The sequence below is a fragment of the Pseudophryne corroboree genome, chromosome 2 (assembly GCF_028390025.1).
Source record: "Pseudophryne corroboree isolate aPseCor3 chromosome 2, aPseCor3.hap2, whole genome shotgun sequence".
Classification (NCBI taxonomy): domain Eukaryota; kingdom Metazoa; phylum Chordata; class Amphibia; order Anura; family Myobatrachidae; genus Pseudophryne; species Pseudophryne corroboree.
Window position 1 is genome coordinate 407,959,076 of NC_086445.1, and position 16,364 is coordinate 407,975,439.

Genomic DNA, 16,364 nt, shown 5'->3' on the forward strand with positions numbered 1-16,364 from the left:
ATCTTCCTACACCAGGGTCAGGCCTTCGAAACGGATGGCCTGTGTGACAGCCTAAGACGCCATTCCCAACTCACCCTCTGTGGAGTGCAGGCGATACCTTTTCTTTGATTGTTACTCTTACCTGGCTTCCCCTGACGAGTTCCTGGCTGTGGGCTGCGGGAGTGGAGAAGGGCGGGGACAGTGCGACGTGGGGATCCCGGCACCCGCAATCTCCCTGCTGTGCTTTCATCCAGCCGCGCTAACAGCAAGTCCCTCTCCCACCGGGGACACAGTGGCCGGCGCATAGGCGCGTTGCTAACTCCGGCGGTATAGCGCTGCTTCGGGCTGGTCATCTCCTCTGTTTCCCGTGGGTTAAGACGGGGTGGTTCTGGCAAGTGAAGACGGAACACTGACCTCCCTGGACGTGCCGCCGAGCTGTCTGGCTGTCTGAGTGTGCCCTCAGTTGCCGCGGCCGCCTGCAGACGCCTGACTCTCCTACTGAACAGGTGATCTCTGTCAAGTATTGCAGACGCGACCCGGCTGATACGCCTGATGCCCTGCTGCCTCACACTGCTGCCGAGGTGGACCTGAAGTGGACAGACTGACGGGGCACTTATTCATCGTCGGATCCAGGTGTCCCGGCTGCCGATCCTGTGGCCTGACGTGGAACTAAAGAGACCCTTTGCGGCTGCAGCGGGAATCACCATCTGAGACCTGTCCTGGACAATTCACTGGACGTTTGTAGCCTTCTGGGCGGGAGTGCTGGTGCAAAATCGATGTGGGTGGCTGCCATCAGAAGTGATCCCGGCCGGCAGCATCCCTAGAGGAAATTTGGATACTCCCTTCTGGTAGTTGTGGGCTGTCTGCCATGCTCTCTCTAGACATCATCTCCTACTCACCCGGTATTTGTTTTTGCCCCAACTAACACCCTTTTCCCTTCCCACCTTGTGTTCTGCCCTTTCCCTCAGACCTTCTCTACAAACTCCCCCCTCCCCTTTCTTTTTTTTTTCCTTTCCCTACCCCGTCCTTCATACACCTCCGGTGACCTCAATACCGGTATTAGGCTGGGAACATTGCCTCTATTTACTCCTGCTGGGAGGCCTCCCGTATCATCGGACACTACGTGGTACCGGTTGGTACTGCTCCGGCAAATCCTACTCTCAGAAGAGAACTTTCCATTTGGCCTACTTGACTGCCGGCCACAGACCTTATTTGCAGTCTTTGACTCATTACGCATCCTAATTTTACCCCGCTGTCCACTGGTTCCTTTTGGAATTTATTTGTGCTGTTTGTTATTTTTCATATTTTATTGAATGTTGTATTTTATCTTAATTTTTTATTTTTTTTCCCCTGCGGAGAATCTTCTGTGACGCTTGTTATTTTGCTAGATTCTCTATTCTGTATTGCTTGACATAACATATGGTTTATGGATATATATAATATTGCTTTTAGTTGAATTTCTCACACTATTGAATGTGATATTTTTTGTTTTTCTCCTGCTGGGAATTTTTATGTAATGTTTATTGTTTTTTCTCACGCTGAGGATTCTGCGTGATATATTCTCCTTCCTCCTCCTGCGGAGAGCTTAATGTGACGTTTGTTATTTTGCACATACCAGGAATTCTATGCGATATTTCTCTGTTCTTCCCATATGGGAACTTCTATATGACGTTTGTTATTTTTCTGCTTCAAAGTATTCTGTGTGAGATAATTTTCTTCTCCTCTTTGCCCGCTGTGGCCCAAATGTGACGTTTGTTATTTTTATTCGATATTTCCATTCTGTATAGCTTGACATCTCAAATTGTTTTCAAGATATAGGTTTGCACCCAAGTCGGGGTCTCCCATGCGGGTTGCGGTATGCTTTAGATAATAGGCTTGGCCTAGCACCTCCGCCCGAGCTCTATATGTAACTGCTTCTGTATCTTTGCCACTGTCCATATTAGGGGAAACAGTACTTAGAGGTGACGTTGATTGCCCCATTTTTCACCCTCTGGGGTATGGACAAATACCTCAACAAGACCATGCCCCGAAACAGTCCAACACTTCCTATAAGGGGGGAAAGGGGAAAGAGCCCCTCCCTAAATCAGGTCCACCCTCCCCAGTTGGACACGGGTCGGAACCACCTAATTTGCCCAGTGACAAAACCCCTCCTCTAACGGCTAAAGAATCGGGCCTGGCTCGCATAGACTCTCATGCAACGCGTCTTACCGCGTTGGAAACAAGACTGGGAGACACTGAGGACCTGGTCTAATCCTGTCAGGCGGGGATAGCTTCCCAGCATACCCATATACAGCAACTGCAGGATAAAGTTGAGGACCTGGAGAATAGATCTCGTAGGAATAACCTCAGATTTATAGTTGTTCCGGAGTCCTTGATGGGCCAGGCCCTCTCCTCATATCTCTCTGTAGACCTCCCAAACTCGTTGGGAATTATAGACGATATGGAAATCCCACATCTCGAAAGAGTCCATAGGTTGGGTGCGATGCAGGACGGAGCGCAGCAGCGCTCGCGCCCGGTCATTGCTCGCTACCTTGATTATAGAGCCAAAGAACAGGTTCTCTCGGCCTACCGTAAAACTAGAGAACTGTTGGTCAAAGGTCATAAAATCTTGATATTCCAAGACTTCTCAGTTGCAGTGGCTCAGAAACTAAAGGAATTCTCTGAAGTTTGTTCCTATTTACACAGTAAACACATCAGGTTTGCTCTGTTGTATCCAGCTAAATTACGGGTCACAGAGAACGGTAATCAGATGTTTTACACGGACCCGGAAGTGGCGAGATCTCGTTTTCTGACTCATAAATCCCCATCAAAATCGCCTAATGGATAGGGTGTTGGTCGGGAGGGAACAACGGGTCGATTGTATCGGGAACTCCCGCCTCGGGCGGATATGTGCTAGCCATTGATTGGTGTAGTATTCAGTTTATAGATAATATAGTACTATTCTATAAGTGTTCACCTTAATAATTTAATACTTATTTTGTTGAATTTTTGTGTGCACACCACTGGACCCAGTTGGTGCCCACTACGGTTTTGGAAGTTGAGAAAATTCTGGAAAAAGGAGTTACGAGTCATCATGGTTCAATATTGTTGTTTCACACATTAAGACTGTTTTATAGATTTTATGTCATGCTGGTGTTTGTATGGTTGAAATTGCTGATGTTCTGGCGACCTAGGTGTGGGAGGGGGGCCGCCGCTGTCCGCCTGAATTTATTGATTACCAGTCAAGTTTCACATTGCCCAGAGGGGATTGGGTAGCCATGCCGTTTGTAGTCCCTTCCTCAGATGAGGTACTACCCCCGAAACCGATACAACTAATTTCCTGGAATGTAGGGGGACTCAACTCCCCAATCAAGCGACGACGTGTGACCGCACACCTCAAACGTTTCCACCCAGATGTTATTTTCTTACAGGAGACCCACTGGCTGGTGGGGGAGGAAAATGTCCTGAAGGCACCATGGCTTGGCCCCTGTATAACTGCCCCCTTTCGAATGAAGTCCAGAGGGGTAGCGATACTTTTTCAGAAAAACCTACCTGTTACTATCCTGTCAGAAATCATAGATCCCGAAGGCAGGTATATCATTATGGACATAGAGCTTTTTCATACCAAATACACACTTGTCAATTTATACGCCCCCAATGTCAATACACATACATTTATTCAGGACATTGCCCACATTCTTTTAAGCAGAACTAACTACTCCTTGATAGTGGGGGGGGACTATAACATGGTGGATGACCCCACAGTTGACAGATCACCAAGTGTGCCGAGAACTACTGACTCCCAGAGCAGGCATCTATTGGCCTTTCGAGACTCACTAGACCTCTCTGACCCATGGAGATTGCTGCACCCGACTGACAGGACACATACCCATTTGTCGCTAGCACATGGAACCTTGTCTCGTATTGACAGGTTTTTAATAGCTGATGACTTAGTATCCCAGATCGCGGGGGTAGACATACTCGATATATTGATCTCTGTTCATGCCCCCGTCACGCTAGCGCTGGCCCATCCCCATATGCACCCGACAAATCGTACTTGGCGGTTCCCGCAATATTTGGCAAATTCAGAGGATTTTAAATCATACCTAACCTATCATTGGACCAATTACGTTGATGACAACATAGAATATTGGGACAAGCCCGAGATTTTCTGGAATGCCTCAAAGGCAGTGATGAGGGGTCATATTATTAGTTATGTCTCTCGGAAGAAAAGAGACTCTAAATTGGAATACACAACGTTAAAAGCTACTATGTCTAGGACCTTCCAAACATATACTGCTAACCCTACAGAGGCTACTCTTGACGAATACAAACAGGCCAGGCGCCTACTTGAAACCTACTTAGCCACCCAAGCGAAACATTCCTTAGACTACACCAAAAATAAATTCTACAGATGGGGCAATAAGGCTGGTAGATTATTGGCGGTCATCTCTAGACCTCCCCAAAAACGTCATGTTATAACTACCATACATCACCCCAGGACCGGTCGGGTTATCACAAAGTCGCAGGAAATAGTAGAACAATTCCATTCCTACTTTCAGTCCTTGTTCCAATCGACACAAATAGACACTGCAACACAAACACAGTTGCTCACGAATGACGTGCTGCCCCCTCTGACCAGAGACCAGAGAGAAGCCCTTATGGGTCCAATAACGGCGGAGGAAGTTAACGCCGCCATCTCTAATTTGCCCCATGGTAAGTCCCCGGGCCCAGATGGTTTGTCGGGTGATTATTACCGCATGTTACAGGCCCAAATTGTCCCCTCTTTATTGGAACTGCAATACACGAACGGAGTTCCCCGTCCCCGCTTTTTAATGAAGCTTTTATTACACTTATCCCTAAACCTGACAGGGACCCAAATTTCCTCTCCTCCTACAGACCAATTAGTCTCCTAAATGTAGATTACAAACTTTTAGCTAAGATTATGGCAACGAGACTCCAATCCATCCTTCCTGATATTCTCACCAAGACACAAATGGGTTTTGTGACTGGCAGACATGCGGTTAAGGCGATCCGCACGGCACTGGCGGCGGTGGCGGCATCCCAGTCTCCCTGCACAGACTCTAACATGCTTCTTAGCCTCGACGCCAATAAGGCTTTCAACATGGTACTATGGCCACACTTATTTACTGTGTTGGAGAAAAGGGGGTTTGATGTGAGTTTTATTAACTATATACGATATATCTACAGCACTCCATCTGCCTCGCTCCTAATTAACGGGATCAGAGGACAACGTTTTTTCTTGGAAAGGGGAACCCGTCAGGGATGCCCTTTATCGCCCCTCCTATTTAACTTGGCCCTTGACCCACTGCTTAGAACATTGCAGGACTGGTCTGTTTTTAGAGGGATAAAAGTGGGTAGTCAGGAAATTAAACTATCAGCCTTCGCTGACGACATCCTCCTTTATATTTCGGACCCCGAATGTTCCCTAGCTCAGATCATGGACAGGATTACTTAATTTGGCCGCATATCGGGTTTTAGTATTAATATGGACAAATCGAAGGCCCTGCTGTTGTGCGGCGCTGTAACATGTCCAACTTGGGCCACACGTTTCCCCTTTCATTGGGTGTCCACATATATCACATACTTGGGTATTTGTGTCCCACGTTATATTTCAGAACTCTATAAAATCAACGTACATAAGGTATTACACACCTTGACCGATGATGTCAAGAGATGGGAACGCCTTCCACTGTCATACCTTGGTAGGGCCAATCTTCTGAAAATGGTGGCAATACCTCGCCTACTATACCCCTTGCAAACACTTCCCATACTGTTAACGAAGCAGGACTCACAGCAGATTAATAAACTTATTAGAACCTTCATATGGAAGGGGGGCCGAGCTCGTATCGCGCTACGTAAGCTTACTCAGCCTAAATCCAATGGGGGTATTAATTTCCCAGATGTAGTGGTTTATAACCACGCTGCTCTTTTAAGACACTTGAGGGACTGGTTGCAAAACAGCTCTATTTACACAAATACATCCCTCGAACAAAGCTTCCTTCCGACTGTAGCCTTGACATGTTTCCTCCATCAGCATGACTGGGAAATACCTGAACACATTCGGTCTAACCCTCTTCTATGGTCTACCAGGAAGATGTGGCACATACTGCGACACAATGCAAAACTAAATCCATACTACTCCTTACATCTACCCCTTATTAAAAACCCAGACTTCTTAGACGGCATGGCTGCTCACCCCTTCCAGACTTGGAGGGAGGAGGGCATAACATCAATTCGCTCACTAGTGGCAGTGGGAGACCGCCGCCCGCTCACCCTCTCAGAGGTCTCAGCTAGGCATGAGGTGATTGTCTCATCTTCCCTTCCATATCTACAGACACAATTCTATGTCAGACATGTCCTCGCACATTTTGCGGATGGGGACTGGACCAACTCCCTGGATAGCCTCTTAACACATCCGGTACCGAGATATAAGGCCATTTCTATCCACTACACTTTCTTAAGAAAAATATTAGATCACGCTACTGTGAGGGGTGGCATGTCCTCTTGGTTGGCTCACTTTCCTGATCTGACCATACCAACTATGGAAAAATCGCTACTTTACTCCAGAAAGGTCCTCCCGGCAAGCATGTACACTGAGTTGTTTCTTAATGTATATCATAACACCTACTTATCCCCACTACGGCGCTTCCACATGGGAGCAACCGACTCGCACTCTTGTCCAAAATGTCATCAGAGTGAAGCAGACACTTTTCACTGTTTGTGGACATGCCCGATTGTGCAATACTTCTGGCACCTGGTTAGGAGATATGCGGAGGCAAATCTAATTACCCACGTGCCCTTCACCCCTGAATGGGCAGTCTTGGGCATTATTGATCCTGCCCTCCGCATGCCATCGGAATGTAAAAAACTACTGATAGCCCTAAGCGCTGCGGGGAAAAAGACTATACTACAGGGTTGGATAGATAGTACACCGCCACAGATACCACTATTCCTAAACAAGTTACATCATATATTTAGGATGGACTGGGTGGAGGCCATTGTAGACAGGGGTAAACAAGTGGAACGATTCTTTCACCTGTGGGAATCCTACATCCCCACCCTGCCCCTTACCACACGCCTAAACATTCATAACAGCCTCAAAAACACCACGTGGTACCTAACTAGACTGGCCACACAGGAACAACCGGTATCCCTGGTCTAGGAGTGGATGGCTGTGGCGGCCTCCTTCTGGGTTGCTTATATCATATACGATAACACTAGCATGATTACTGTAAACCTCTCTTTTTGGAAGAATAATGTCTTAACCGATGATTAATGTAGACACTGTTGATGTATACTACTTGATCTTAATGTTTGTGTATTATAACCTTATGATTTATGTGCTTTTTGTGACTTTCATGATGACTCAATAAAAAGTTATTTGAAGAAAAAAAAAATAGAAAGGAGCGCTAAATGTAGATAATATAATATTTACAGCCCTTTTGTGTTTAATTAAAAGGAGTCCATGCTTGAGATGCCAGGGGCCCTCATTCCGAGTTGATCGGTCGCAAGGCGAATTTAGCAGAGTTACACACGCTAAGCCGCCGCCTACTGGGAGTGAATCTTAGCTTCTTAAAATTGCGACCGATGTATTCGCAATATTGCGATTACTAACTACTTAGCAGTTTCAGAGTAGCTTCAGACTTACTCTGCCTGTGCGATCAGTTCAGTGCTTGTCGTTCCTGTTTGACGTCACAAACACACCCAGCGTTCGCCCAGGCACTCCCACCGTTTCTCCGGCCACTCCTGCGTTTTTTCCGGAAACGGTAGCGTTTTCAGCCACACGCCCCTGAAACGCCGTGTTTCCGCCCAGTAACACCCATTTCCTGTCAATCACATTACGATCGCCGGAGCGATGAAAAAGCCGTGAGTAAAATTACTTTCTACATAGCAAAGTTACTTGGCGCAGTCGCAGTGCGAACATTGCGCATGCGTACTAAGCGGATTTTCATTGCGATGCGATGAAAAATACCGAGCGAACAACTCGGAATGAGGGCCAGGATTCCAATATAGCCGCCTTTAAGGGCCGCGTGCAGGCTAAGTGATTCTGGGGGGTCTATTTATGAACCAGTGAAATGAGTGGATCCAATCAGCTGCTCTGTATAATTTTAAAGTATGCAAATTATAAATGTTACATCAATGCTGATTGGTTGCCATGGGCAACTTCTCCACTGGCTCACTTCTCCACTTTTATCACTAGCAGCTGCTCTGTATACTGTTATAGTATGCAAATTATAAATGTTACATCAATGCTGATTGGTTGCCATGGGCAACTTCTCCACCGACTCACTGCTTCATGAATAGACCCCTAGGTGTTTAAAGCTAGCTGTCCCTATCGCTACTTTCCTCTTTCTTTCGGCGGTCTTTACCTCTTTCTCTGGCTGGCTCCCCTGCAGCGTCCGGCCGTGCTCGCGCTCTTGCTCAGCTTGTGACGTCACTTTAACCCTGCCGGTCTCCAATACAACAGTCACTGTTTCACCAATGCGTTTCGGGTGGGGTCGCGCTTTCTCAAGGATGACACTGGTGATCTGGGGATCCTTCCTTTATAGCACACTCTTTATTAGTTAATTAGTACCAATTAAGTTAAATGAAGTTAAAAATAGTTTTTATTATAAAACCGATAGTCCTCATAGGAGTTATGGTGCTATTTAGTAGCACCAGGTATTGCGCAATATATATATAATTAAAAATGTATACATGTATATTAATTAAGTAATAAAAAATGGGGAAAAAGGGAAAATTTGGGTTCATAATAAGCAATTAAATTCAAAATGTATGTTTAACCCTGGTGATTCCAATGTTTGTAGTTGAAAAATCCACTTTGATTCACTTCTTTTCAATTCCTGCATTATGTCGCCACCTCTCCTATTCTGGGTGATTTTTTGAATACCCATAAATTGGAGTCCGACTGGATTTCTTTCATGCATGTCCGAAAAGTATTTTGAGAGGCTGTGGGTTTGCAATCCCTTTTCTCATACGTCCTAGAGGATGCTGGGGACAACATCAAGACCGTGGGGTATAGACGGGATCCGCAGGAGACATGGGCACTCCAAAGCCTTTTCATTGGGTGTGAACTGGCTCCTCCCTCTATGCCCCTCCTCCAGACTTCAGTTTTAGAAATGTGCCCAGGTCGACTGGATGCACTCCAGAGGAGCTCTACTGAGTTTCTCTGAAAAGACTTATGTTAGGTTTTTTTATTTTCAGGAGATCTGCTGGCATCAGACTCCCTGCTTCGTGGGACTGAGGGGGCAGAACTTTCGAAGCAGAACCAACTTCCTCAGAGTTTCATGGCTCTGCTTCTGGCTGACAGGACACCATTAGCTCTTGAAGGGAACTGAACACTAGCCGTGTCTAGATGCTCACTCCCACAGCACGCCGTCACCCCCCCTCACAGAGCCAGAAGTCAGAAGACAGGTGATTATGAGAAGAATGATTTTCAATCAAGTAAGTGACGGCTGAGGTGCGGTGCAGCTGGCGGGAGCGCAGCGCGCCATTGCTGCCCACACACACAGGCACAGCAGGGTGCAGGCGTGGGGGGGTGGGCGCCCTGGGCAGAAAGAAAAATGCCTCAAACTGGCTAAAAGGGGGCATAAGATGCCGCTGGCACAGCCCTACCCCCGCCAGTATAAATATTACAGTGTTTGTATGAGTGTAAGGATGCGCCATTGCGGGGACGGGGCTTCTTCCTCAAGCAGCCAGCACACTACTCAGCGCCATTTTCTCTCTCTCTCCTCAGGCTGCAGAGAACACGCTGGTCCTCTCCTCCACTTCTGACAAGTACAGGGTGCTATAAGAGGGGGGCACAAAGCGATTGTGGTGCATTTGATCATGTATATTACTATTTAAAAACGCTTTTGGGCTGTGGACATACTGTGTTCACAGGCAATACTGGCACTGGGTTTGTGAGCTGGCTGCTCCTATCCTGTGTCTCTCTGACAGACTTTACTATGGGTCTGTCCCCAAAATAAGTCAGAGTGGGGGTAATTCCAAGTTGATCGCAGCAGGAATTTTGTTAGCAGTTGGGCAAAACCATGTGCACTGCAGGGGGGGCAGATGTAACATGTGCAGAGAGAGTTAGATTTGGGTGTGGTGTGTTCAATCTGCAATCTAAATTGCAGCGTAAAAATAAAGCAGCCAGTATTTACCCTGCACAGAAACAAAATAACCCACCCAAACCTTTCTCTCTCTGCACATGTTATATCTGCCTCCCCTGCAGTGCACATGGTTTTGCCCAACTGCTAACAAAATTCCTGCTGCAATCAACTTGGATTTACCCCCAATGTGTCTGTGAGTGTGGTGTACACGTGTGAGGCATGTCTGAGGCAGGGAGTTCCTCCCCGGAGGAAGCCATTTTAGGGACACAGAGTTGTAATGTGGTGGCGCTACCGGCACACCAAGAGCCTGCATGGGTGAAAGAGCTACGTGACAGTATGCATCTGATTAACCGTAGATTGGATAAGTCTGAATCTAAGGCCGCATGCTGGGGAAAATCTGTGGAAGATGTGATTTTTCAGGATGCTATTATTTCTTATGCGGGCGGCCCCTCTGGGTCACATAAGAGACCATTTGCAAATGTTGTAAACACTGATACCGACACGGATTCTGATTCTTGTGTCGACGATAGTGAATCCAGAGACATAGATCATAAATTGGCAAAAAGTATACAATATATGATTGTGGCTATAAGGGACGTGTTGGAGGTTACAGAAAGCACCCCTGTACCTCAGGAGAAAGCTTATTTATGTAAGGAAAAGAAATCCAAAGTCACGTTCCCTCCTTCACACAAACTAAATGCTCTGTTTGAAGGGATGTGGGTGAATCCTGATAAAAAATGTTGTATTCTCAAAAGGATTCACATAGCTTATCCTTTCCCGGTTGAAGACAGGAAAAAATGGGAGTCACCCCCTGTGTTAGACAGTGCACTTTCCAGGTTGACAAAGTAGGTAATTCTCCCTGCTCCTGGCACTGCTTCTCTTAAAGAGCCGGCAGACCGCAAAATGGAAACGACATTGAAATCCATTTATGTTACCAATGGCACACTGCTCAGGCCCACTATTGCCTGCGCATGGGTGAGTCGCGCTATTGAAAAATGGTCAGAAAGCGTGTCATCAGAAATTGACACGATTGATAAAGATGAGATACTCCTTAAGTTAGGGAATATCAAGGACGCTGCCGCCTACATGTTGGAAGCAATGAAGGATATTGGACTCTTGAGTTCACAAGCCGCTACCATGGCAGTATCGGCTAGGTGGGCGTTGTGGATTCGCCAGTGGAACGCGGATGCAGATTCCAAAAGAAACATGGAGGCTCTCCCATATAAAGGTGAGATCTTATTTGGCGATGGCCTGGATGCGTTAGTCTCGGCGGCTACCGCAGGTAAGTCAACATTTTTGCCCTCTGCGCTTGCACCGGCAAAAAAGACCTATCACCCGCAAATGCAGTCCTTTTGGACCAATAAATACAAAAAGGCGAGAGGTTCCCCCTTCTTTGCTGGTAGGGGAAGGGGAAAGAAGCCCACACCGGCTGCAGGTTCCCAAGAGCAGAAGTCTACCCCTAATTCTGCCAAATCCCCAGCATGACGCTGGAACTCCCTTGCGGGAGGCCGCTCGGGTTGAGGCACATCTCAAACTCTTTAGCCAGGATTGGATTCTGTCTGGCCTGGATCCCTGGGTGTTGCAAATAGTATCCCAGGGATACAAAGTAGAGTTTCAAGATGTTCCCCCATGCCGATTTTTCAAATCGACCTTGCCATCTTCTCCGCCAGAGAGAGAAGCAGCAACAGTGGCAATCCAAAAATTATGTCAAGACAAGGTCATAGTCCTGGTACCATTGTCACAACAAGGGCGGGGTTTTTATTCAAGCCTCTTTGTTGTTCCGAAGCCGGACGGCTCGGTCAGACCGATCCTAAATCTAAAAGATCTGAATTTCTTCCTGAATAGGTTCAAGTTCAGGATGGAATCACTTTGGGCGGTGATTGCCAGTCTGGAGGAGGGGGACTACTTAGTGTCGGTGGACATAAAGGATGCTTACCTGCATGTTCCCATTCATCCTCCTCACCAGGCTTATCTGAGATTCGTGATTCAGGATTGCCATTACCAATTCCAGATGTTATCTTTCGGTCTCTCCACGGCGCCGAGGGTATTCACCAAGGTGATGGTGGAGATGATGGTCCTCCTTCATCAGAAAGGAGTCAATATAATCCCTTATCTGGATGACTTCCTGATAAAGGCGAGATCCAGGGAGCAGTTATTACAAAACATATCCCTCTCTCTGTCAATACTCCAACAACACGGGTGGATCATAAATTACCCAAAGTCACAGTTGGAACCGACGACAAGTTTGTCTTTCCTTGGGATGATTCTGGACACAGAAGTTCAGAGAGTATTTCTTCCACTGGAAAAGGCTCTGGAAATCAAGAAAATGGTAAAACAGATATTGAAACCATCAAGTGTGTCGATCCATCAGTGCATTTGGTTGTTGGGGAAGATGGTGGCGGCCTACGAGGCCATACAGTTTGGCAGGTTCCATGCCAGAGTATTCCAGTGGGACCTGTTGGACAAGTGGTCGGGGTCACACCTACACATGCACAGAAAGATAATCCTGTCGTCAAAAACCAGGATTTCGCTCCTGTGGTGGTTGCACAGCTCTCACCTGCTAGAGGGACGCAGGTTCGGGATTCAGGACTGGGTCCTAGTAACCACGGATGCAAGTCTCCGAGGCTGGGGAGCAGTCTCTCAGGGAGAAAACTTCCAGGGACGTTGGTCACAACAGGAAGCCTGCCTTCACATAAACGTTCTGGAGCTAAGAGCCATTTACAACGGCATTCAACAAGCGGTACATCTTCTTCAAGACCGTCCCGTGCAGATCCAGGCGGACAATGTAACAGCAGTCGCATACATAAACAGGCAGGGCGGAACGAAAAACAGAGCGGCAATGGCAGAGGCTACAAAAATCCCCCGCTGGGCAGAAAAACATCTACAAGCTCTGTCGGCAATATTCATTCCGGGAGTAGACAACTGGGAAGCAGACTTCCTCAGCAGACACGATCTCCATCCAGGAGAGTGGGGCCTCCACCAAGAAGTCTTTGCAAGGTGACAAGGCTTTGGGGAGTTCCTCAAATAGACATGATGGTGTCTCGTCTTTCAGAGATACTGTTCCAGGTCGAGAGATCCTCAAGCAGTAGCAGTGGATGCACTGGTGACCCAGTGGGTGTTTCCGTCAGTGTATGTTTTCCCTCCACTTCCGCTGATCCCAAAAGTACTCAGGATCATAAGAAAGACAAGGGTTCAAGCAATCTTCATTGCCCCAGACTGGCCAAGGAGGGCTTGGTACCCAGATCTTCAGCAGTTACTCATAGGAGATCCTCGGCCTCTTCCTCCTCGGGAGGACCTGCTGCAGCAGGGGCCGTATGTGTACCAAGACTTACCGAGGCTACGTTTGACGGTGTGGCTGTTGAGCGCCGTATCCTAGCCAGGAAGGGTATTCCTAAGGAGGTCATCCCCACCCTTATTCAGGCCAGAAAGGGAGTAACATCAAAACATTACCACCATATTTGGAGAAAATATGTGTCTTGGTACAACTTTGCCGAGCAGCTACTTGGTCAGGGTCAAACACATTTGCTAAGTTTTACAAGTTTGACACCTTGGCCGATGAGGACCTAAAGTTTGGTCAATCGGTGCTGCAGGGTCATCCGCACTCTCTCGTCCGTACTGGAGCTTTGGTATAGACTCCATGGTCTCGATGTCGTCCCCAGCATCCTCTAGGACGTATGAGAAAATATGATTTTGATAACCTACCGGTAAATCCTTTTCTCCTAGTCCGTAGAGGATGCTTGGTGCCCATCCCAGTGCGTACTTTACCTGCAGTTTAGTTATTCGAGTTACACAAGTTGCGTTATCTTGGTTTCAGCATGTTGCTGCAATTAGTTCATGCCTGTTGGCATGTGTTATGTTGAATGCCATGTGTGCGGCATGGTTGAGGGTGTGAGTTGGTAGATATCTCACCACTAGTTAAGTAATTCCTTTCCTCAAAATGTCAGTCTCCCTGGGCACAGTTCCTACAACTGAAGTCTGGAGGAGGGGCATAGAGGGAGGAGCCAGTTCACACCCAATGAAAAGTCTTTGGAGCGCCCATGTCTCCTGCAGATCCCGTCTATACCCCATGGTCTTGATGTCGTCCCCAGCATCCTCTACGGACTAGGAGAAAAGGATTTACCGGTAGGTTATCAAAATCCTATTTTTATATTATACATGTGTTCAGCTATTCTTTTTTCATAATAATTAAACACAAAAAGGGCTGTAGAAATTAATTTAACCCCCGTTTTTTCCTACAGGTATTAGCGCAATATTATATGATCTACATTTAGCGCTTCTTTTTATTCATATTTTAAGGAGTTTTAGCACTCGTTGATTAATGAGCCCCAAAATGTTTACACCAGTTAAGTGCCTCAGTGCACATGTGATGGAGATGAATACATGGTATTATAACAGAAATATAGAAATCGGCTAAGTGTCCTCATACACTTAGCATCTAGATATCATAGGGTACAGATGCCTGGCATGCCTGAGACACTCTGGAGTAGCGTACTATATTTTCTTAAAATTTTAAGTCTTAGGGGTTCATGAAGCAGTGAAAAGAGAGGAGATTGAGCCAGTGGAGAAGTTGCCCATGGCAACCAATCAGCTGCTCTGTATGATTTAATACTATGCAAATTATAAATGTTACTTCAATGCTGATTGGTTCTTCTCCACTGGCTCACTTCTCCACAGTTTTCACTGCTTCATGAATAGACCCCTATATCACATTGCATATGCAGCGAAAGCCTCTCACGTTGTCCTAGAAATGCTAGACTGCGACGGTAACCGCACATGAAATGGTTTTACTGACATAAAAATTAGCAGATGTAGCACAATAGAACTCAATGGGAGACAAAAACATGGCTGCTTGCATTGGAACACTTTTTACACAGATTCAGCTTCAGTCAGTCATATGATATGAGCAATCCCGATAACCGCGGTATCCAATTTGAAAAAATGCACTTGGGGTTTTCAGCTTTGAAAACCCCATGGTGCGAAAGAAAAATTATACCAGTCCAGTGGTCTCCGCAGCACCCAGTGGTTTTCTCTAGTTCTCCCTGCTGCTGCCTCCGGGAGAGGGTCACACACACACACGGGAGTCACACTCACATACACATACTTACACACACACTCACACATACTTTAAGACACACACCACTGTTGTAGAAGACAAGATCCCGATGCTGGAGGAAGACGACACCACTTGTGAAGGTGAGTAATCAGGGACTAATTAAGCTAATTGGAAACTTAATTAGTCCTTGGGGAGGGGGTTCTGCAAGGGTACCAGAGCAAGTCTCGCAGATTTTTCCTAAATGTAACGATTTTAGGAAAAATCAGACTTGCTCTGGGCGTGCGTGAAAAAAGACACGTCTCATTTTCTTTAATTGAATGGGAGAACCTGGCATCGCAGTGCTTTTTAGATTTCCAGTGCACAATTGAATTCCCCTACAAATATAACATTTCTCTAAATTATGGATTTCTTTTGAGCTCCACTTTTGTGAACTGATTGTCAGTCATGAAACACTAATTTTCATAGACGTTTTACGTTTGTGCAGACCTTTTGCTCTTTTCGACATCTCTCACATTGAAGAGCACAGCTAGTTGTTAGTCATTTTATTTGAAAGCCTTGTAATAATGGCACAAGTTTGAAATTCTGCAGTATCATGTGTAGTTTTCAAATGCAGTAACTATTAGTAAGGGAATAAATGCAAATTTCAATGTCCTATGTGTAGGTCACTAAAACATACTGTAGTTGTATCCATAGTTGACATACAGTATAATTTCTGCTTTAGGAACAATTCTAAAACACATAAATGCAAATCACAGATGGAGGTAACATACCTACTATTTAAACATGATATTCCTTGTCCTATCAGAAACTAATGAAACAGACACATACTGTAATTGTCTCTAATGCAGAAAATAAAGCACTTACCTAATTTCAGCAGATATACCAACACAGTAAGGAAGCAGACTATTTTTTCCTTCAACATTGTTTTGCCTTCACAGGTTGAACTATTTTGTTGTTGGCCTGTAATCAGCAGTGATAGAATACTAGCTGGCATTCAACAGACCACTCAGCACTTGCATTGGTTTCCTGTGACACATCAGACTAAGAATGTGAGAACTCACGTGCAATTCATGCTCTTTTTTTTTTAAGGAAGCAATTATGAAATTACTGCTGCTGAAGTTTTTTCTGCAGGAAAATGTTGGGCAATCTTTTTGTTTTTACGAAAACACTGTTACGTGTTTAATACAGCTTTTAAAATTTCTGATGCAGGAGGTTCTCGTTAGTAGGAGGAACTA

General features: G+C 46.1%; 1 protein-coding gene across 1 annotated transcript in view; it reads right to left on the bottom strand.

Annotated features, from left to right (window-relative positions):
• The window catches only part of IL18R1 (interleukin 18 receptor 1), a 96,370-nt gene extending 80,218 nt beyond the window's left edge, over positions 1 to 16,152 (bottom strand). Inside the window, exon 1 of the mRNA XM_063957136.1 lies at positions 15,994 to 16,152. Within this exon, the coding sequence (XP_063813206.1) occupies positions 15,994 to 16,123 (130 nt within the window). The 5' untranslated portion in view covers positions 16,124 to 16,152. The remainder of the gene's footprint in view (positions 1 to 15,993) is intronic.
• Positions 16,153 to 16,364: the final 212 nt, after the last annotated feature.